The sequence below is a fragment of the Curcuma longa genome, chromosome 8 (assembly GCF_044706935.1).
Source record: "Curcuma longa cultivar G26 ecotype Majalengka, Jawa Barat chromosome 8, ITB_CL_G26_1.1, whole genome shotgun sequence".
In the NCBI taxonomy this organism is placed as follows: domain Eukaryota; kingdom Viridiplantae; phylum Streptophyta; class Magnoliopsida; order Zingiberales; family Zingiberaceae; genus Curcuma; species Curcuma longa.
Genome location: NC_133868.1, coordinates 6,833,517 through 6,856,360, shown reverse-complemented (window position 1 = coordinate 6,856,360; position 22,844 = coordinate 6,833,517). Strand labels below are relative to the sequence as shown.

Sequence of the window (22,844 nt, the reverse complement as noted above, 5' to 3'; positions counted from 1 at the left end):
TTTGCAGCAAAAGGATGACCTTTCAATGGTCTCTAGGTTCATGGATTAGAGCTTTGGGTTTAGGGCTTCGACTTGCCAGTAGAGCGTCGTGAGGTAACCGATGGTGGCGACGAGGAGGAACCCGCCGACGGCCATCTTCGCGTTCCCCGTAAAACCCTCCGCCGCCGCCGCCGCTGCAACTCTTCAATTCGACGTCCTTCCGCTGCTTCTATTCTTCAAACTTGTTTCGTCCTCGTTCAATCTCCGATTCAGTGTTAACGGTCGTCCACCGCGCGCTGCTGCTGCCGCCGCCGCCACGTTCCCGTCTAAGACGCCAAGTAGTCAAACCATTGGCCTACAATTTTTGTAATTTTTCATGGAAAAAAATAAATCCTCGATGAAAAATCTTTTTCAGATTTTCTTTTTCGGAAAATGCCATCCTTTTCAAATTTAAATTATAAATATTTAAATTAAAATTTATTAAATTAATCAATTCTATTTCAATTAAATTTTATAATATATTTTAATTAATTCAATTTTAAAATTAACTTAAATACCATCTCACTGCATCGATATCCACCTCATTTATTAATACTGTAATAATTAATGTAGGTAAATCGTTTTCTATTTTTATTTATTTTATTTTTTGATCTAATTTCTTTTAATAAAAAATATGCTTGGTATGATATACTGTTTTTTATTTTTTAAAAAAAAATTAAAAAATACGTTTGATTTGTTATTATGAAAAATTATAAATAAAATAATTTTTTTAATAAAAGATATTTTTAAAATAGTTTAGAAGGTTTAATATAATTAAATTAATTAACCACATCTATACGAGCACCAATCGAACCAATTTATTATTTAGTTACTCTAATTAAATTATTAAAACAATCGATTATGTTATAGAAAGGAATATGAAATAGATAAGTAAAGTTAGTTTCAAACTAGATTAATGAATAATTATTTTGTTTAAATTTAAAATAATTATTTCATATGAATAGATATTTCATGATAAATTTTTCTATCAAATAATTTCCTGATAAATTTTCTATCAAATATAAAAATGTTAGTTTTATAAATCAAATGCAATATAAAAACATATTATAAGAATAATAAGTTTTCTCCTGCATCAACCCGGGCCCACGTTGCTGGGCCTGTAATAACCTATCACCGGATCCAGCACCCAAGAATTCAGTAACGACGGCGAAGAAGTAGAAGCAAGCAGAACAAGTGGTGTTAGAGGATTTCATCACCACCGTCTTCTTCTTCGTCGCCGATGCTGCGACGGAGTATGTCATTCTAAATCCATTATAATACATCGTTCATTAAGTTAGCATTATACTATATATATAGGGGGAGGCTGCTATATAAGCTAGAATTAAAAGGCTGCGGCATACCTATTAAGAAAGACGGTGATGCCTTGGGAGAGGGCGGAGAGACAACGAGCCATCGCTGAAGAAGCTTGGTTGTTTCTTTCTTGTATGAGTTGGGTTTAAAGAAAGGACCAAGTCGAGCCAGTCGTTTAATCGATCTCCTTCCTCGTTCTTAACTTCTATTAGTGTCTAGTTTTTGATGCTTGGTTTGGGAGAGGACGTAATATTAGTTTGGATATTTATAGAGGATGAAACTTTAGATTTTGAAGGGAACGAAACAGAAGAGAAGGAGGAAAACGCGGTTACTGTAGCCGTGTTTTTGCATATCCTGTAATTTCTATTTTTCATAGAAAAAAATATTTTATTATTTTTTATTTTCTTAGAAAATATCTTCTTATTTTTCATAGAATGAAATTAAAAAGCACAAAGTAAATAATATTTTTTAGAAAATAAAAAAAATAAAAATAAAAAATGACCAACTAAACTCTCCTAATTTTTTAAATGCAAAAATGGTAAAATTTTCGAGGCCATAAGTTTCGTAACCTCGTTATCCAACCCGAGCACGAAGGCCCGGATACTTCGGCCTGCCGCTTGCGTTCCCTTGGAGGGGGGCTGCCATGGCAGAGGTCACCGACGACGGCGGAGGGACGAAGGAGGCGGGGGCGACCCGTGACTGGTCGGAGCTGACGCCAGTATGCCTGACGAACGTCTTCCGCAGGCTGACCTTGGAGGATCGTTGGAAGGGGACGATGCTTGTCTCGCGATCTTGGCGGGACGCTTCGCGGGATCCGTCCCTCTTTGCTGCCCTGGACCTTGAGCCTTTGTTCGAATTCGCGGGATCTTGCCGCTCTGACTGCGCTGAGTGGTGGACCCCGGCGTTCCAGAGGCGCGTTGACGCCATGCTCCGGTCCGCTGCCCTGTGGGGGGAAGGATCGCTGCAGGAGATCCGAGTTCGCCATTGCTCTGATGACTCCCTCTGCTTCGCTGCCGAGAGGTGAGATATTCGATTCCTTTACTGCTTTATCATCATGTTTTGTTTTGTTGCCCTAGAGTAATAGCCTTGTGTTTGACTGATCTGCATCTGGTTTACTGTAAGCGAAGATTGAAATGGGAAATTCCTATATGCTTTATGATAATCTAAATTCCATATAGAAGGATTTCTTTGAATCTTCGTGATAAAAATTAGGAAACTGATTGCAATTATTGCGTATTGATATCTGAGGAACCAATTCTACTATAGAAATTATTTTATCAAGAACTACGACTAAAAAACAAGTCTTTGTAAAAAATACTTGTGTTGAATTTATAGCGAGCTTCGTAAATGGAATTCCATATGTCACGGACTTATGCTACATCATGATTGTACTCATGATCTAATATAGGAATAAAACTTGTTTTGCTTTAAAATGGGTGGGATTTAGAGATCCAAAAACTTAATGGTAGAATATGGAATTTTCAAGTTTCTTTTGGAAGATGAAATTTCTGTTCTAACAATTATTTTTCTACTCACCTATATATGCACACTGTCACTTTTAAAATTTATAGGAAGAAATATAACCTAACTCTTCTCATAGCTCAAGTTCTATCATTATGGAGTTTTGCCTGAGTAAAGTTAAGTTCTTTAGCAATATTTATTTGGCCTATGAACTTGGAAGTTATCTAGTCTTAAGGCATACTAATGGAAGTAGTTATATCTTGTGACTCTATATAAAAGTAACACAACATTTCGTCCATTTCAAGTTGTTATTAGAGCAAGTGTCTCCTAGGGCTAAGGTTTTCCTCTTCAATCTCCTATGGGAAGCAGAGTTTGATATGACGTGCAACCTGATCTACCTCCAGCTTAGTGTCCTTGTCATACCCCTATTGCCAATTTCCTCCTTTTCTGGAAGCACTATGATGATCCTCATAACTGCAACCATAGAGAAACCATTCTCCCTGTGTTGCAATCCAACTCTCCTGGCAACAATAACAGAATTCAAGTCGTCGATTGTTGCCACCACAAACAAGGTGACACACTAGCCGGCATAGGTGGTGTTCCTGCACCCAAGGCGATCTATGTGGCGCCATATCTTGTGATGTTAACACCTTAGCTATTCATTATCATCTTCATGGCCCTCCTTGTTTCCATCTTTGCTCCCCCTGCTGGTTTCAAGGCCACCATTATCATCATTTACCAACAGATTATCTTTTGTCCCCAATCTCACTTCTCTAATGAAAATCAGTTCTATTGCAAACACAATGCCATCTGTATCCTGAAGATTAGTCAGGCTCCATCAAGACCCTCATTTTTCCTTTACAAAAATAAAGGGGGTTAGAGATCTGAAACAACAAGGATGGCATATTAGAAAAGAATAAAGCAAAAAATGAGGGAGCAACATGAAATAAACTCATTAAAAAAGGGAGTTTGAGATGATGAAAAGGAGAGAGGGTATTTTTTTAACAAAAATGTCAGAAGTGGCTTATAAAAGAGAGAGATTGTCGTGGTGATAAGAAAAAACAACAAAAAAGGTGACCTTCAAGATTCCTCTTTCGTTCTCCCTTTTCTTTTTCTCAATAACGTTGAGATTCAAGTTGCATCAATCATCCTTTTGTGTCTTTTTTTTTTTCACCCAGTTGCGTGCTTGGTCTAAGATTAGTTATAGTCTATTGCTTCCATCATCTTCTCCTGTTGGTGGATTAAAATGATTGGAAAACAAGTCTCCTATGGACATTCTCCCCTCTTTGGATGGATGATTAAAATCCTAAGCTTATTTATTTTTGCAATATGTCTTCGTCACTTGCAACTTCAAAAAGATACATCAGTATTTTTTATCCTTTTCTAGTATCCTCTTTCTCTTCAGTAGGTGTCAAAACTTTATTCAGTACTTTTCAGACATCCTCTTGCTGTAATATCAATTCTTACTTAGTGTCTATTTTGCTATTAACTTCTCATTGCTCTATTCTATTTATTTTTCTCTGCAACTCTCACAAGCCATTTCATTTTCACAAGCTTCAGAACCTTTCATATTTTCGGTTTGAAGAGGAGTCAGAAGATAACATCCAAGTCCTTCTCATTACCACCTTCTCTTAGATCACTCATAACAACCATAGTCTAGCCAACGACTTTGAAGATCAATAACTGTTTTAGGGCTGCAAATACATGATTTGTAACTATACAATAATAATAATAATAATAATTTGATATTGTATCTCTTCAAGTGTTTTTTAATATGTTTCCTGCATTAGTTAATTCATTTAGAAGGAACTTTTTTTTTTATAAATGCCTTTTTGTGCCTATTGCGCATGTGAATTTTGTGCCATTTACTGTTCTTGTTTTTAATTTACAGTGTGTATTTCATTGAGCTGTCTTTATTTTCATTGTTATGGTTAGTTACTCCTGTATTTACAAAGGAAATTCTCATATCTTAAGGACGCATTTCAATGGAGGTTATCTTTTGCCCTTTTTACATGAGGTATGTAACTTGTAAGAAGAACAAACAGATTCCAATTTATGTTCCCATAAAACATTATAAAAATCCTGGCGTATAAAGAACTTGGCTTAGATATGTGAATTAGCAGGTGTGCTTTTTAAAAGAAAAATTGGCTAAGATTTCCTCTTATCAATCTGATTGCAATTTGCTCTCTCTCATACATTAGCTGTGAATCAAGGCTACAAATAACTTGGTTGTTAAATTAGAACTGTGATTTTTACTATTTAACCAAAGGTTTCAAATACTTGTGTTTTTTCAGATCACCGAAGTTGCAGATCCTATCAATAAAGAGTAGCCAGAGTGTAACTGACAGGTCATTGTTCAAGATTGCATCTTCCTGTCCCAAGCTTGTGGAATTAGACATAAGCAATTGCTATGAAGTTTCTTTCAAGTCACTTGAGGTGGTTGGGAAGCAATGTCCTAACCTTAAAGTTCTCAAAAGAAACTCGTTGAACTGGCTTGATCCGTCACAGCATTCTGGTATTGTTCCAAATGATTACTTAAGAGCCTGTCCTCAAGATGGAGACAGGGAGGCTATGACAATTGCAAAGTTCATGCCAAAACTGAAGCATGTTGAACTTTGTTTTTCTAAACTATCAGTTACGGGACTCATTTCACTTTCAGAGGGATGTGGAGATCTAGAATTCCTGGATCTCACTGGCTGTGCAAATTTGTCAGGTAGAGGGATAGAGCAGGCTTCTGCCAATTTGAAGAATATTAAGACATTCATCAGGCCCAACTTTTACATTCCAAGATCTGTGTTTCATACAGAGAGATACGGTCATTGGAGGTTGTATGACGAAAGGTTCCAGACAAATATTTTCCAGTTGTGATCGTGGCCTGCTCTCGTCATTCTTTCCATATATATAGAAGTGTTAGTTTTCGAAAGTTGCTTTGATGAAACTGCAGTCTGTTGTAGACTCTTATATGGTACTATTCAAAAGTTTGTTATCTAATAAGATGTGATGCTATATGCTTGTCCTCCTTGAAATAACTACTTAGTGCTGAACTTTTGTCTACTTTTTTAACAGTCATATCTATTTCTTCATCAAAAAGTAGAATATGTCATTCTAACGGTTTCACATGATCGGTTCCACGATTATCTATGAAAAGGTAAATTGGAAAGCTTCATTTGGTCATTACAGGGAGGATATTATCTCGGCTTCGTCGAAATTTAATCATTGTCTATTTCAATAGGTCTATTTCGTAATAATCAACTCAATTATGCTCCGAAGACATTGACAACCACATCCATCCTCCTTGGACTGTGGGACTGTGAATCAGCCGTGCCTAGGAACTCACTTTATGTCCCAGAAATTATTTAACTACTCTCCATCAACTTATTAAAATTTAAATTTAATTAAAATTGTAGCAGTAAAGATAGTAGCTGATATCTTAGAAATTATAGCCATGATTATTATGATTCGTAGCAAGCATGATTATAACTATAGCTGTTAGTTATTTTAATTAAGATTGAATAATTTTAATTAGAATATTTTAATATAATAATATTAGTTTTAATCCTCTGAGTCAAAGAGGAAAATTTAAACATATTGAAACCGTTGGGGTTAGGCATCTATTTGTACTTCTCGATTTATTCTAATGGTCGGTAGGATTCCTATTTTTGAGTTGGCACACTAGTATGCTTCGGACCATGGATCATGGCATATCATGCACATGATAGATATCAGTTGAAATCGAAGATAGAATCAAATTTGTTAACTTAAGAGATATCAATTAAAACTGACAAGAAAGAATAACATTTGTTAAAATGGCACGCAGAGCTACAAGAAACCATCACATAGCATTGAACAAGCCTAGAAACACAACAAACAAGCATCATATAGACGGATCAAGATCCATATATTGTGCTCCTTTTTAAAAATAAAATAAAATGAGACAACCTGATCTGAACTCGTAGGCTCCAATCATGGCTTAAACTTCCGGACGTCCAAAGCTTTGGCTTGGCACAGTGCCTTCTTAGTCCCCGACAAGCCTGAACACGAATCTATAGCCACGCCAAAAGTGATCGCGAAGTAGAGATAGATTGTGCACAGGATTGCCAAAAGCGTTAGCATCGTCAGGAGAAACCTGTGCCGCTGGAGCAGAATGGACCAACTATCAAACTCTTGGGCACCTATCGGCGTCTGCTTCTCTGGTGGAGACGATACGAGAATCACGGTTTGGCTTCTCCTATGAGGGGATGACAGTGATTCAAGAACCATATCTCTCTTCAGGTCAAATTCCTGCTTGAAGAGTAAACAATTATAGAAAGCAATTTTAATGAAAGCTTATTTTGCTGGGCGATTGAGCCAGAGAACCTTGAACTCTTCGAATCCCTGAACTGAAGAAAGGCAAAAAAGAAGAAGATGAAGGAAAATACTCAACCAAACAAATTGTGTTGTGAGGCAGTGGAACCAAGAGAGAACTGGGGAACCACCGAAGTAGTCGCTTCGTGCTACAATGTTTGATGTCTATTTATAGATCAAGAGTCAAAGGTAGAACGTCCCTGTTTGTTTTAATTCATATATTCGTTTCTTTGCTTTCTTTAGTGAGTGGTATATTTAGTGAGAATAGTGAAGCTGGTGGATGGCAGAGGTATGATCTTGACTGCAAAAGATTGTGTCCTTCCAACAATTTGTTAGGAATGAGTTAGGCCAGCATCCATCGCCATAGGATCCAATGATTTTTTCCTCCCATTTTAAAAGTTTGGTAATAATTCACCGCTCAAATTTTTTTTAATTCAGATATCTAAATCCGATTAATTCGGGACAATCCAACCTCATAAATTGACCATCACATAGATCCGAAAAACATAAATAGATCCTAACAGATAATTCCCGAGATTTGATTCATGCCAAATTTAATAATTTTACCATCTGAAAATCAACTGCGCTACGGATTATAATTCATCATTCAATTATAGCAAAAGATAAATTATGGGGTCAACTTACACTGTCAAGTGACTAGAGGATGGGAGGATTTTTTTTCCCGAGGACATGCGCCCGTGAAAAATTAATCCCTTAGCCCTATTGTAGCAAGTCTGTCACTCAATTGTAACAAAAGGTAGAATACGCTACCTCAGCGATCACACATAGTCGGCCCCACAACCATATGTGAGAAAGTAAATCAAAAAATTATAGTTGACCATTGGCCATTGTAAGAGGATATTTTTCTCAACTTCGTCAAGATTTAACTCATGTCCATTGTAGCAATATCTACCACTCAAAAAAGGTAGATCCGCTACCTCAACGATCCCCTAGAGTCGGCCCCACTGATATGGAAGAAAGTTCATTCAGGTACATAAGCATTAGACGCATGACGGAATCGACCCCATATCATCACCTCCTGGAATCGACCCCTCATTTCAGTAAAAAGTGGAATCCACCACCCTAACAGCCCCACATGATCGACCTCATGACCATCTGTGAGGAGGTAAATCGAGAAACTGCAGTTGGTTACGACGGAAGAAGGCATTACATCAACTTCGCCAAAATTTGACCTTTGCCCACTTCAGCAACTTTGTTCCGTCGTAATCAACTCAACTATATCCTGAGAGCTAAAGAAAACTGGAATCGACCTCTCATTTCAGCAAAAATTGAAATCCGCCACCCTAGCGGTCTCACACGGTCGACCCAACGATAATTTGTGAGGAGATAAATCAGAAAACTACAGTGTGCCATGACGAAAGAGGACATTGTCTCGATTTTATCGAGATTCGATCCTTGCCCACTTTAACAACTCTGTTCCATCGTAATTAATTCAACTATGTCCCGTGAGCCCCTCATGAATCGACCTCTCATTTCACTTCAATAGCAGAGAAAGTGGCTAAAGTCCCTACCAAGTGCAGCTCAAATTGAAAATGAAGCCTAAACTAAAAAGATATACTTTTATTTATCGGTTTAAAAATTATTTATATTAATAATTTGAAAGAAAAAAACATTCCTTGGGAAGTATTTTTTTTTCTTCTGGAATTAAGCAAGAAAGAACCTCATTTTTTTTATTACTCTCTCCACAACCGTGTTCTTTCTGTTCCGGTAAATAGACTCCAAACTTCATAGTCTCGAAAATATTCACAATTTTAACTTGATATTTATAAGTTAAAACTAAAAGTAATATGCACTTGATTTCTTTAGTCAAGACAAACTGTTTCTGATAGATATTTATTTATGCTTGAATACAATAATGTGACATGCTAACGCTGCTCTACAGACTAATTACAGATAACAGCGGGCGAACTAAAATTAGTTTGGCACATACTTTGTTTGACCTATAGCACAAAAGCACAGACAAGGTCTAGAACTTCTAATAATTAAAATGCAGTCACGTCAATTTGTTTTCAACTGTATAATTTGACATAAATGATGTAAAATTGATAATTACAACAGCAAGCTTTATACCCCTAAACATTGTTGGCCAAAAAAAAAAAAAAAAAGGGTATATCACTTAGGGCTTGATTGAAGACCAATAGGATTTGAAACAAATGTCAAAAGTATTAAAACCTGAAATATCTTACGAGTTAATTTGGCTAAGATCAGCCCACAGTAGCAGCCGGCGCGGCCGGCCAAGAAATCTAGCTTGCCACGTAGGCTCTTCGTTTTCATAAACAAAACCAGTCTTTCTGTACAAATTCTTTGCCGCTTCATTGTCAACGGCAACATGAACATAAAGATCATTTATGCCTGAAAAAAAGTAGGAATTTCGGTAAGTAAATTTGGAGATGCAATAAAATTAAGAATATATAAGGTGAAAATATATGGCGTTCTCGCTGAAACGTCATGGCTACAGAGAGAATAAACCGGACAAACCACAAGGTACATCTGTGTATTGTGGATTTACCATGATTCCAATTTTAAGAAAATTATGAAATGAGAGTAAAGACTTATGACACTGTTTCACTTGAATGTCATTGATAATAGCTAACAAGTATTCTGAAAAATCCTAAGAATTTCGTTTTCATCGTATTGGTGTCGCATAGGCCACATTCTCTCTAGTTGAATAGGAGAAATTATAAGTTGTGGTTCAGATTTCTGACTATGATCCCAAGGCATGAAAGGAATCCATAGTAGTCTATAAACCTCAAGATAACAGATGTTTCTGGATATATGCTTCTTCATAAAATGAGTCAGGGACCTGGCTACGAAGAACATGCGATCAGTGAAATTGCCACTCAGATTATTTTCCTCGATTAACCTATGTGAACGGAGATTAGTGACCAAAGCAAATTTCATGAAGATGAATATCCAAGTCATGCAAGGCAAGTACCAAATGGATCAAACTAAAAGCACCCTGCACCTCTTTCGAAATTAATTTCAAATTGTGCTGTATTTATTAGGCCAACTAATAATTAATGTTGCTAGATAGCTAAGTGGCATCCACGTGATGGATGACCGAGCACCTGAAGCAAACTAAAAAACACAATTAAACAGGAAACTAAACTTGAAAGGAATCTAAATTTATGGGATTGGGGAATACAATTATCCTTGGTAAGTTTTACAAAACACAGAATAAATATTTATACTTACTCCACCATTCAATAGAAATTTCCATATTTTCAAGAGATCTATTGCCAAGTGAAATGATGCAGGGTAGGTGAATTATTGAAACCAACACAAGGAAAATTTACCCCAAGAGTAGGCAACTATTTTAGATTTGGTAACTATTGCATATCCCAAGCCATTTCTTTGCAGCTCACTGGCAACACACACATTACTTAGATATGCTCTCATCAGACTAGCTCCAGGGACCTGTTCATGTTTTCAATTGGCAGCTAATTAATGTCGCCCTTGGATGCGATCATGACTTTAGACAAAAACAAAATCAATAATATCAACATGTATAAATACAACAACAGAAGCAAATCAGGAGAGGATTGTTTAAGTTTTGGGGCAAAAAAAAAAGGAAGAACAATCTTTAATGTATAATATGTTGTCTCATTTCAAGAGAGAATCCATGGCAGGCAGTTGCACAACAAAAAATGATAGAATAGTGGAGGTTAAAATTAAACCTTCTTTTGAAGTAATGTGGACCAAGAAAAGCTGGGAAATGAGTTCCTGTTTGTGCAGTAAATGGTTGAACAACATCCGATAGTTTTAAAACGAAGTAAACAACTTAAATTTGTTATTCATAAGGGGTAAAAATATGTTTCTATCCATCTTAAATCACATGAATGTAGATTAATGAAAATGGTGAAGAAATTTTCGGAGTCCAATTGAGACTGGAAAAATATTTTTTTTAAATAGCTAAAACCTTTTATTCATGCACATTGTGTAATAAAAGACAGGAGCATCTAAAATCCTTGATGAAAGTATGATCCAAATATGCGTCAGGCAGAATGTACCTCAGGACGCTTTCCTGTCAATTCATCAGCCAATTTGATACATTGGTTGACATCTAGAGTTGCCACAACTACTCGATCTTCTCCATTTTGAGAAAACTGCATATTTATATTTTTAAAAAAAAGTCTTGTGAACTAATACATTTAAATAAAAATTATAATTTTGTGATTTTATACATTACAAAGAAAGAAGAAATAACAAAAGCTTTTTGGTTTCTAGGAAAAAACATAAATCAATATTTCAGGAGAATATCTGACACAAGACCAAGTAATGAAATCAATAGAACAGAAACCTTAAAAGACAAAATACCAACAGCCTTAATGTCTTCAGAAGCTAGTATGGTCCTTAAATAAGAAATTTAATCTATCTATTCAAGAAGGGAAATCTTGAGCATAACCAAATAAATAATCACCTTCTCAGTAGAGATTTTGGGTTTTGCAAGAGTTAAAGATTTAAAATATATAAAAGGTAAAACCATTTTAGAGTGCAGCTTAGTTATCCCTAGCAATTTCATCAATTGGCTGTGCAATTGCAAGTATTCCCTTTTTGCGTAGTGTGAAAGATGAACTTCAAGAGAGGAAAATCAACTACATCAAAGCATTGTTTTTTGTGAACAACAGGCTTACCTAAGTTAGGAAATTCCATCTAAGATATATTTAATTGAAGTGGCATGTAAGTCATCCTGAAATGTAGGTTCCTGGGAAGTTGAGGTTCTTACCCACATAGTCATTATGATGTTTCATACATATAATTCCATCAAGCAACAGTCCTAGACATTTCAAGAAAAAGAGTCTCAATCATGAAGGGATTTCATATGAGCAAAGTTGACGCAATGATTAGCACATAAAAGATTCATCTTTTATGAATACATTGAAATTTACTAATCAAGCTAGTTCCATAATTAAGCATCTCACAATCATGCCCTAAAGGTATGGTGCAAGCTAGTGAAGTTGGTAGGGGCCTTGGGCATTGTTGCCAAGGTATTCAGTTGAAAACCAATCTTCATCCACATGTGAAGGCCTGAGGACTCTCATGTATCTTTTTTAAAAAAAAAGAAATGAAGAAATAAAAATTGCTGTAAAGGATTGAATTACATACATGAGCATAGAAAAATTAGATTTAGATATGTTCTAGCATCTCAGCCCACCATGACCTTTTTTGAATATTACAACCCATGTCTAACATGCTTGACCATTTCATATTTGGAAAGTAGTAGTATAGAATCATATGAGATCCTACATGACTTTAGAATATTAGGCCAAAATATTTTGAAACGAGAATAAGCCAATGCAATGAAAAAACAAGTCGTGAACAATAAATATCTCTCTCTCTTCTTTGTTCATATGCAGTACTTCCATTGACTTATAGCCACCAGTGTAAGTGTAACATTAGAGATATTGAAGTTGATTCTATAGAACATATACAAGAATTAGCTTACTGCACTTACAGCAATTCAAGTTCACCGAATGATCTTCATACCTTACAAGCAGAACAAAGTTCATCAGCGTGTCTTAAGGACGGCGATAATGGGAGAGTGACATTTATGCAAGCAGCTCTTTTGAACCCTATTCTTTTACCATCAATGCGGTCTTTCAATGCTTGGAACTCCCTCTCTTCCAGATGTCTACCCTGATCCTAATAGAACTTGAAAACCAATAGATAGCATCAGCACTATAGGGAACTCATTGCCCAATCAAACATTTTTCTTGAAAAAAAAAACGAATAGGGAACGACGGCTAGGAAATAGATCGAAGGAAAGAACGCATTGCTCACCTCGCCGCCGGATGACTTGTAAAACTCATCGTAGAAGGTGCGGATCCTCAGGCGAACAGCCGCCAGGAGCTCTTCATCCGACTCGCACTCCTTCACGGAAAGAGAATCCACATCGACGACTAGGGCTTCTTTCTCGCAGAGGCGGGAGGCAGCAGGCGTGGAGGCGCCTCCGCCAGGGGCACGGGTGGCTCGGAACTGTCGAATCTGCGGGACAGAGACGAGGATGAGGGACCGCCGGTATTCCAGCTTAGCCGAAATGGTAGCTCTAGGTATAGAGCATGGGCAGATGAAGCGGCGGCGGAGACGGATCGGAGAAGGGAAGAAGGGCACGGAGTGGAGCAGGGGCGACGAGACGTCGGTGAAGGAAACCAGCGGCATCACCCTTCTCCTTCTCCTCCTCCTCCTCCTCCTCCTCACCCTCTCCGTTCGTCAGCGTATGAACCACAAGCGGAGTTGGGAGGCGAAAGGCAGCGAGCGAGAGAAAGATAAAAGACGTTGCGTGGAGTGAACTCCAGCGCCAACAAATATTTTCTTTTTATTCACCAAATCAATAATAAATCGTTGGGCTGCACGCGCCTAAATATTATTTAGGGCAAAAATTAAAAAATATCCTTAATTATCAAAATGGTAAAAAAGAAACATCTCTTAATTTTAAAAAGATATTATCCCATTTTTCATATTAAAAAAATGCTCTATTGTAATCGTGTCGCAACATATTAATCTTTTTAGTTTAAAATAATTAAAAATTTTATATATAAAAATCTTATTTATCTAAATATAATCAATATTAATTTTAACAAATAATAAAGTGAAATCTAATGACAACATTTAACTGCTTGTCCCACCCACAAGGAAAGCCCGCTACACATTTAACTGGGCTTTCTTACAGGGGCTTTCCTTTCTTTATACTAATAATGGAAATTCATGCGTGGCTACAATATTAATTAATTAAATGATTAAATAATGTTTGCCAAATTTAATTAATTGAATAACCAATTAATTTATATATGATTGTAATTGGTTAATTATTAAATTAATGGTATTTTAAAACATATGAAAAAACTCTTTAATCTGAACTTTTCATCTATGGGAAAGAAATCTTACTCTCTTTTCCATATGGCAACATTTAGAACACTAATAATTAATTCAATGCCTGCCATGGTGTCAAAGATTTGGCTAGCAAAGTTTCCACGATGATGACACTGAAAGACCATTATATATTTTCTGCTGCTCGATGTCAAATTCTTTCTTGACAAGCTTCGAACGATCGACAGCTCCACATATACTGCTTGATAAGGCAATTAAGCTTTGTCCAAACATTCTCACTGGAGTTTGAACTCATCGTATGCCTGTGTTCTGGCATCTATTCGCACCTGCCTCTGATTTCTTTATTCTTGGCAGGATTTTCTTTTGTTATGTGGCAGAATTCAACATTTGACATATTCATCTATTTGTCTCATGTGTTAGCCTTTGACTTCATCTTGCTCTTTTCACTCAAACATCTTCCCTTGATGCAAGTTAACCATCTAGCTAGCTAGCTATTTGTTCATTATATATATGATTGGATGCAAGTTGAATGGTGACTTTTTTTTTGGTTGTCTAGATTCGTAGTAGGAGAAACTAAGTTGTCATTCGATCCAGTCACTCTCCATATCATTATATTAATCTTGCTTGATTGGTTTGAGTTTCGTTCCTGCAAAATGAATTGAATCTGAATAAACTAACTGGAGACAACCACTGACAAATCTCCATTTGGCTGTCCTGGAGGATCTTTTGTGTTTTCCCTTCTGATGTTCTTGCGTAGAAACTTCATGAGTTTCGCCACCTACTTCATTTCTATTTATGACCTTACGTGGTATCTTGGAAATCAGAATTATTCATGTGGAACTGGTGAGAAATTTTAGACTAATTCAGTCAGAACCAGACAGATTTGCTCCAGGAGACTGTGCATGAACATATATATTATTTTTTGATGAATTGTTCATCCTCGACGAGCCTTTATGCTTCTGAAAAAAGAGAAGAAAAAAAAGAAGGCATTTCTTTTGCCTCAAATTAAGCTTCATCGATCTGCTGCTAGCCGCCGGCGATGTAGAGGCTCCAAGACTCCTGTTCCTTCTTCACACAGAAGCCATCCGATGATGCGGCCGCCCTCTGCCCGCACGACGGGCACATTGCCGCCAGTGTCGGAATCTGCGGGTAGATTGGCGATCCACCACGAATATTATTTCTGCTCCTCAGCTCCTCTATCTCTTCCATAAGCTTTTGATTCTCTTCGCTTAGATTCTCGCACTGCTGCTTCAGGGATTTGTAGTCCCCCTCTGTTTGCTTCAACTTCGTCCTGCATGCTCTAAGTTGCCTTCTCAAGGACTTGATGCTTCCATCAAATCAATTACAGATCGAGAAGAAGTAGCACGTACGTACGTACCTTGCTCTTCTGTTCTGGAACCAGACTTCCACTTGCCGTGGCTGTATCCGTAGCTGACTGGCCAGTTCTTGCTTCTGTTTCTGCCAACATGTCGATCATGAATCTTCAGTCTAATCAATCTAACCTAATTAATTAATTAATTCTCCATCCAACACAGGAAGTTACGTACGCAGGTACTGACCAGGTTGAGGGTGCTGTGCTCAGTGAAGCTGTTTTCAAGAAACGCTAGTTGTTCTTTGCTGAGCCTCAGCTTCTTTCTCCTGCCGCCTGCCCTCTCATCGCGCCTCGCCTCTTTAGCATCGCCGTTCTCCGCGGCTTCGCCGTCCTCTGACCTCGACGCGCTGCGCGGCCGTTTTCTGACTCGATCATCTCCCTCTCCGGCCGCCGGTCGGCGTGGAAACAGGGTAAAGCGATTGGACGGCGGCCTCCTGATCTCTTCGCGGCCATGGTGCTTGTTAGACGTGAACTCGCCTCCGCCTATCGAGAGGCCGAGGTTGGTGTTGCATCCATCGACTCGCATGATGGCCGACGGGAGAGAGATGGCTCGGCACGATGGGGGAGAGGGAGAGGGAGAGGGGGAGAGGGGAGCTCCTCGTTGCGGTTTAATATAGAGAGTGAAAAAGCAAGCAAAGCGCTTGTGAGCAGGTAAGTTACTTGGTCGGAAATGAAACCAAAGGTCAACGGTCCTCATTAAAGTCTCCACGGCAGTTTCCTCATGCCCCCATCACTCTTTGTCAAATTGGTAGCAGATGTATTATCATTATTTTTTATTTTTTATTTTTTATTTTTTAATAATTCAGTTTTTTTAATCAATTAATTCGATCATCAAATAAATCAGAATGGATAATTTATATCAAGAATATTGATTTTTAGAAGGAAAAGAAAAAGAGAAAAGTATACCGTACGCAATCCAGCCCTATCACTTTGACACGTGTTTGCCCATGTATCATTGGCTGGGGGCAGGCAACAAAGTTTTGACTTGTGTGCTAAGTTACTGAGGTTACTTAGTGATGGATTAATTAGCTCTTAATGGTGTCATTAAGAATTTACTCGTTTTGTTTAGAGCAAAGATATTCCAATTTATCTTGTTTAAGGCAGCTCTTTTTGGAAATATAAATGCCAAAGTTGCGAAGGAATGTGGAACGTGGGACAGAGGCATTAGCTAAAATTAAAGGTGAGCGGAGTAGGGATCGGGTTGTTGGAAAAAATATGGGAATGAATTGATGGCGGTTGACCAAATCTTGCAGCGAAGAATTTAGTCAACTCGGCCATTGACTCCCCGAACAAGGATAAGGATGGATCTTCTTTCAAGGTCGGCTGGGGAGTTACTTAGAAGAGAAGGATGGATGTCTTATAGTATTACAGTCAAGGTTCAACTGGCATTTGTAAGAGTAGCACTACTATTCAAATATAAAAAATAAAAAAATAGTAATAAAAAAAAGAAAAATCTATCAAAATGGAACTGATACGAAATGTTTGTTCCTATATGAGATCACCTACAACAGAATGAGTCGTCGGCTAATGATGATGAAGTTACACAAGACCTGTAGATGGTGGATCTCCTGTCAGGTTGTAAAGAGAAAGAGGATGAGAACGGAATGCAGGGGGTGCACTAGCTTAATTGCTCCGACGCTTAAATTAGGCCGTAAATCGAAGATGGAGAAGAAGAAGAATCAAAAATATTAGAGAAGGAGAGTGTCGATTGTGTGTATGCGTGCCTACGCTTGCGAGAAGCGAGGTCATTATATGAAGTCATCAGAGGAAACATATTATCGGTGATTAAAGGGTGTTACATCGAAGGTAAAGAGAATATCATATCATTGTGGTAGTTAAGTGTATTATTACTCATGCCTATATGGTCCAAGACCATGCTATTTTAGGAGAGTAGGTGATTTACCATTACATATTTTACTGTCATATGTGTCAGTCTGATCGTGGTTCGGTAAGCGAGTGGGGCATCGAGTAGGTCACAGAGTTGATTGACCAGGGGTTGAGTCGAAAATCGACCACTAAGCTAGAGTGGAGAGTTCGAGTGGTTAACCAGGGTTGTCGAAGATCGACCATTGAGTTAAAGCTCGGGCAGTTGACCAAGTGGTCGAGTCAGAGATCAACCACTGAACTAGAGTGAAGAGCTTAGACGATTGACCAGGAGGTCAAGTCGAAGATCGACCACTGAATTAGAGAAGAGAGCTTGAGCGGTTGATCAAGGATTGAGTCGAAGATCGACCACTTAACTAGAGAGACGAACTCGAGCTTAGAATTCAAGACATCAAACCGAGCTAGATAACGAGCCATGCTAGTTATGGAATTGGGCACCAAACTAAATCAGTTGACCACGAGATCCAAGCCTTATCTCTGTCATATTGCTGCCAACTGGATCAGATCGACCTAGACGTACTAACCTATATTATTATTCAAAAATAAATTTATTTCTTTAAAATTATCTTAAAGTATTCTATAAATTTAACAGTGTGAATTTGAGCTTCCCTGTTGAAGTTTAAGGAGCATTCTAACGACCACGAACACAACTAAACTTAAAGTGTTTACACCGCCTAACTACTTGTCCAGTGATAACAAATATAAAACTGTAAAATTAATGTTAAAAGAAGAATTATTGAATAGCAGTCAAGGTTGTTTTCATTAATGTCCAGTGATAACAAATATCAAACTGTAACATTGTTCGCATAATACCTCAGAGATTAAGCAACAATATCATGCCATAAATTCAAAAAGTCTTAGAACATCCGAGTCCTGATTGATTAACGTAGGAACATTGATCCACGTTCTCATTTAAGATCTTCTTTTGTGTCGATACCTAGAAGAGTCTGAAGCTTTCCACTTTCATATGCTTCGACAGTATCTGAAAAGCATTAAGAACCATGATTCGAATGTAAATAGGAAAACAAATCATATGTTGACTGTTGGAAACAAAGGTAAAGAAGCATATTTACCATCAGAACCACCTAAATGCTTCCCATGGATGAACACTTGAGGCACGGTGCGCCTACCAACAAACTCAGACAAGGCATCTTGGATCTCAGGACCATCATCTGTTAATAGCTATAATTGTAAGCGGCAAACTGATGAAGGTAAAAAGCAAACATTGGGGTTGCTCCCATTTATGATTTGCTAATATGTGCAAAGCATCAATGCAAACTCAAACAAGGATAGGGAGTGCAAACTGCAAAATTTATTCTCTGTAACTTTTGAGTCCAAAAAAGGCTGAGCATACATCATTCTTGGGGCCAAGTTTGAACATTTGGTCTGTGCTTTCATTGCAGAAGTATGAGTGAATGACACTCATGACACAGATTGTTTTACAAAAAAGAAAAGCACCTAACAAATTGCCAAAAGAAAGAACCTAACAATCTAGTCATTGTTTTGGAAAGTGTATGAGACTTGTGGTGTAAAGAAAAAAACACACGTTATATTTAATAAAAATAACCAACAAATCTTGCTGGTATCATTCACTGAGATTAAATGAGTTTAAAAATGCATAACGGATGATTGAATTTGAACTTTTTTGACCACCTAACACTTATGCATTTTATATTTTTCTAGATAGTACCATGGTGGTTTTGAGGCATAATGCATGGATTTCTTTAGTGTATAATAGTTGAATCCTGGTCTCATTTCCCTCATATAGAACTATATGTATCTTGTTATTTCATGAATACCTAATTTATCATATAGTAGGGCATAGATGAGTAAATGTTAGTGAAAAGGTAAAGTTAAGAGATGAAAGTTCAACGAGCAAACCTCTTTGATCCAACTCGACAACATAAGGTTCCTTTTCCAGTTCCTTAAAAACACCTTTTGCTCTTCTGCAGTACCTGTCAACCAAGACGTGAACAGGAGTATGTCAGTGGTGAACTAAATCCAAGTGAGTCTCTGAAACTAAAATCGTATTGATGCCCCCCCCCCTCGGCTCCATCCATGGAAGTAGCTAGCTAACTATTGCATACCAATCCATGGCATCTTTACTGTATTTAAATTACTGTGATCCCAAATTTCACACGAAACCTATATTGAAGCATTACACTAATAAAGAATGTGAAAATCATTTGTTCTGGGCATAATAACCATGCTGAAAGCTTTGTAACTGATTCAGTTCATACATCATAATCACAATGCTAATCAATAGGTTAGTAGCCCACAACCAACCAAGACATCAACCTAGTAGATTATGAACCTTAAGATTGATAAGAGCCATCTGACAAGCACAAAATATGGTCAAGCAATTATAGCCAGAAATTTAGTTGAGTCAGGATATTCCTATTTTAGCAATTATATTTGAATTCTAGACATTCTAAACAAATATCAACCAACAGTTTTCAGTTAACTGCTATGTTAACTGGCCACAAAGGCGTATTGACATCAATATCTAATTTGAACAAGGAATAGCATCAGATCAAGTCCCAGCAGGTACCAAGAAGTCTTAACTGTTAACTCCTAGCTAGCTTCAGTTAACTCCCCTTGTTGGAAATCTGACATTTAGATAAATAAACGCATAGTGTCTAGATGTACATATCGATGTAAAACTCCCTAACCCGTCATTGGCGAAAACCTAATCAAGCATCCAGAACACATGCTAATATCCAAGCCAGCAAAATTTTTTTACCACTATAACAAATTACAATTGCGGCATCCAAAATAAGCTTCCTGAGGATGACGACTTGCCCCAATTGCAAGCCCTAGATCATGAATCACCGTTTCTAGTAAATCAACATATAAAAAGCTCATATGAACAAGAAACTGAATAAGAAGTAGAAATATTCAAGAGCAAATAACAAGATTTCTAGGTAAAAAGTAAAAAAAAAAAGAAGCAATCATCGATCATGAAGAAACATCCCACACCGTAGACACATAGGGCAAAGCAATTAGCTTCACGAAACAAATTAGGGTTTCGAGGGAACAAGTGCGAGACGAATTTACGGGCAGTAAGACTTGGAGAAGATGACAACGTCGTGTTTCTTGATGGTCTTCTTGACAAAAGACAACTTTTTGGCGTCGGAAGCGTCCGACAAAACGAGGAGAGCCACCACCGAAAGCGCCGCCAGCGCCATCACTCCGATCCGCCAGCTGACCGCTGCCATAGTCTTGATCGCTAAGCTACGCCTCCCCGATCTCAATCTGGACGCAAATCGGCTAGAAATGCTGGCGTTTATCGACTCAGACGAATCAAATTCAATAAAAAAGTAAAATGTTAAAACGGCAATTTACCGTACCCAACATTAAAAATAACCAAAAACACGCACATAACTTTAATATTTACTAAAACGCGCCGATTTTCCAAAATACCATTTTCTCCTATTGACAAAAAATAATAAAATTTTTTTTAAAAAGTTAAGAAAACATCAGCGACAGCACGAGCATTTGCGCCCGCGGGCCGTAGGCTCAGTATTTAGAAATCGCAACTTCATGATTTTATCTTTTTTTTAAAAAAATAATATGCTACATAAAAAAAATAAAAATGTAATATGAAATTCAACATAACACACTCTTCTGCAAATCTGCTACATCATAACCAACTCAATTGTATGTATGTGAGTCCTACTATATGGATGTGAAATCCACTATACGGAGTGTGTCATATTGAATTTCATGTTATATTTTTCATATAATGTATCATTGCTCTTTTTAAAATAATTTAGATGTCTATACGTCGTGATCTCAAAATCACTATTATGTCATAATTGCCTACGAAATTATACATGAGCCTGCTACTAAGCGACTCATGATCTAATTTGTGATTTTATGGTCACTACCCTTTGTAGTGATTTCATGACCTAGTTGTAATTTTGCAATAATTATATGATAAAAAGTGAAGACGCTCATCCTAACACCTCTTAATGTCAACCCCATAATATTTTGAAATGGGTAAATCATAATAATCGAATGACCTCTTTAAAGGGATGTTTAGTTAGAGATTATCATTGATAACATTAGTTATCTATTCAAGTTGATAATCTTATTTGATTCAGATTGTGGTCAATTCTCAAGTAATACAATATCACTGTCATATCAACAAATAAGTTATAATCCGATAATATGATTACTATGATAGTCTAAGATTTTCTGTAGTTTGAAAGATTAACGAAATTCTTTACCATCATTATCCTTTAATTTTAAAACTTAATTAATTGAAACAGAATTAATTAATTTAATAAATTTTAATTTAAATACTTATAAATTAAAAAAATAAATTATTTTAAATTTTAAAAAAATAAAATTAATAAATTCTATTTATTAACTTAACAAATTATTTTATTAAAATAATTATTTTAATAAAATATTTTATTAATATATATATATAAATTTATTTAAATTTAAAAAATAAAATTATTAATTTAATAAATTATTTTTATTAAAATAATTATTTTAATAAATTATTTTATTACATTAAAAGTAATAAATTATATTTATAAATTTAATTAATTAGTCTATTAAAATATATATAAAGTTATTTTAAATTTTAAAATATAAAATTAATGAATGATATTTATTAATTTAATAAATTATTTTATTAAATAATTATTTTAATAAATTATTTTATTAAAAATATATAAATTTATTTTAAATTTAAAAAATTAAATAAATTATATTTATTTATTTTTATATATTATTAATTTATTATCATTATTATTAATTTAATTTATTTTAAAAATAAATTACATCAAAGATAATATAGTAAATATTAAATTTATTATCTTTTATTCTCTGTAAATAAATAAATAAGTTGAATCAAATAACATTAGATTATATTTTATAATCTTAATTATATAATTAACCTAATAATTATATAATTAAAATTAATATATAATAATTTGAATCAAACATATTTTAAATGTGAGAAATTTTAATTAACAGGCAATGCGCCGACCACTTTAATTAAGAAGGCTAAACTAAAGAGACAGAAGTGATGAAATTGACGAGCAAGAGCAAGCTCACGAAGCATGTTCCATCTCCAAAATATCAAAAAGATGCAAGTTTCTGATAGGAAGCTTGCAAGATTAAAAATAATAATAATAAATAGAATAGAATTGATAGGTACTTTGTCTATCAGTTCCATCTCCAAAATTACTATGAGGGGCCGATTGTATTCTAAAAGGTTGATAATATTACCAAACCAATCTAAAATACCTGAACACAGGAAATGGAAAATACTACACGAAAAATTTATCAAATGAGTATAAAATTTGATATAAAGGTTTTCTCAAATAATGTGTTTGCATCTCTCTGAAAAGCAAAAATTATCGAATTTACTCAGTGCAATGAAATCTCATTTGAGTATGAATAACATATTGGCTATGTCAAACACCCAGAGATGAACAGAACTAGAATGCCATTAACTAATAAAAGGGGGAAAATATATCTTCTTGCATAAGACAATGCACTAACAAAACATGCACAAGAACATAAAGAAAGAAATAATATCATTGAATACATGTTTAAAATTTTAAACTATATTTCTTTCAATCTG

General features: G+C 36.0%; 4 protein-coding genes across 5 annotated transcripts; 1 reads left to right on the top strand and 3 right to left on the bottom strand.

The window, feature by feature from the left end:
* Positions 1-1,908: 1,908 nt before the first annotated feature.
* Positions 1,909-5,796, top strand: LOC141833527 (F-box protein SKIP1-like). Its single transcript, XM_074721001.1, has 2 exons — positions 1,909-2,349; positions 5,085-5,796. The coding sequence occupies exons 1-2, from the start codon at positions 1,973-1,975 to the stop codon at positions 5,656-5,658; spliced, it is 951 nt and encodes a 316-aa protein (XP_074577102.1). The 5' UTR covers positions 1,909-1,972; the 3' UTR covers positions 5,659-5,796.
* A 905-nt stretch (positions 5,797-6,701) lies between these two features.
* Positions 6,702-13,316, bottom strand: LOC141833350 (GCN5-related N-acetyltransferase 7, chloroplastic-like). The gene is made up of 6 exons (XM_074720770.1): positions 12,937-13,316; positions 12,643-12,798; positions 11,166-11,261; positions 10,452-10,572; positions 9,342-9,507; positions 6,702-7,071 (listed from the first exon to the last, which is right to left on the bottom strand). Exons 1-6 carry the CDS (start codon positions 13,312-13,314, stop codon positions 7,059-7,061), a joined length of 930 nt encoding a protein of 309 aa, XP_074576871.1. The 5' UTR covers positions 13,315-13,316; the 3' UTR covers positions 6,702-7,058.
* A 1,559-nt stretch (positions 13,317-14,875) lies between these two features.
* Positions 14,876-15,924, bottom strand: LOC141834149 (homeobox-leucine zipper protein HAT14-like). 2 transcript variants are annotated; one of them, XM_074721602.1, is made up of 3 exons: positions 15,543-15,924; positions 15,362-15,441; positions 14,876-15,283 (listed from the first exon to the last, which is right to left on the bottom strand). In XM_074721602.1, the coding sequence occupies exons 1-3, from the start codon at positions 15,879-15,881 to the stop codon at positions 15,010-15,012; spliced, it is 693 nt and encodes a 230-aa protein (XP_074577703.1). In that variant the 5' UTR covers positions 15,882-15,924; the 3' UTR covers positions 14,876-15,009. The 2 variants fall into 2 exon arrangements, with proteins under 2 accessions (XP_074577703.1, XP_074577704.1); XM_074721603.1 differs by having other exon boundaries at positions 14,876-15,274.
* Positions 15,925-17,980: 2,056 nt separating this feature from the next.
* LOC141833698 (glutaredoxin-C8-like) lies at positions 17,981-20,542 on the bottom strand. The gene is made up of 4 exons (XM_074721185.1): positions 20,297-20,542; positions 19,121-19,194; positions 18,313-18,411; positions 17,981-18,221 (listed from the first exon to the last, which is right to left on the bottom strand). The coding sequence occupies exons 1-4, from the start codon at positions 20,455-20,457 to the stop codon at positions 18,148-18,150; spliced, it is 408 nt and encodes a 135-aa protein (XP_074577286.1). The 5' UTR covers positions 20,458-20,542; the 3' UTR covers positions 17,981-18,147.
* Positions 20,543-22,844: the final 2,302 nt, after the last annotated feature.

Coding starts and splice junctions, on each gene's coding strand:
- LOC141833527 (XM_074721001.1), top strand. CDS start 1,973: ATGGCAGAGGTCACCGACGACGGCGGAGGGACGAAGGAGGCGGGGGCG. Junction 2,350..5,084: donor CTCTGCTTCGCTGCCGAGAG/GTGAGATATTCG, acceptor GTGTTTTTTCAG/ATCACCGAAGTTGCAGATCC.
- LOC141833350 (XM_074720770.1), bottom strand. CDS start 13,314: ATGCCGCTGGTTTCCTTCACCGACGTCTCGTCGCCCCTGCTCCACTCC. Junction 12,799..12,936: donor ACAAGTCATCCGGCGGCGAG/GTGAGCAATGCG, acceptor AAGTTCTATTAG/GATCAGGGTAGACATCTGGA. Junction 9,508..10,451: donor AATAGTTGCCTACTCTTGGG/GTAAATTTTCCT, acceptor ACTTTTTTTCAG/GCATAAATGATCTTTATGTT.
- LOC141834149 (XM_074721602.1), bottom strand. CDS start 15,881: ATGCGAGTCGATGGATGCAACACCAACCTCGGCCTCTCGATAGGCGGA. Junction 15,442..15,542: donor AGCACAGCACCCTCAACCTG/GTCAGTACCTGC, acceptor ACATGTTGGCAG/AAACAGAAGCAAGAACTGGC. Junction 15,284..15,361: donor TTCCAGAACAGAAGAGCAAG/GTACGTACGTAC, acceptor AAGGCAACTTAG/AGCATGCAGGACGAAGTTGA.
- LOC141833698 (XM_074721185.1), bottom strand. CDS start 20,457: ATGGCAGCGGTCAGCTGGCGGATCGGAGTGATGGCGCTGGCGGCGCTT. Junction 19,195..20,296: donor TTCTCCAAGTCTTACTGCCC/GTAAATTCGTCT, acceptor CTTGGTTGACAG/GTACTGCAGAAGAGCAAAAG. Junction 18,222..18,312: donor GCATTTAGGTGGTTCTGATG/GTAAATATGCTT, acceptor AATGCTTTTCAG/ATACTGTCGAAGCATATGAA.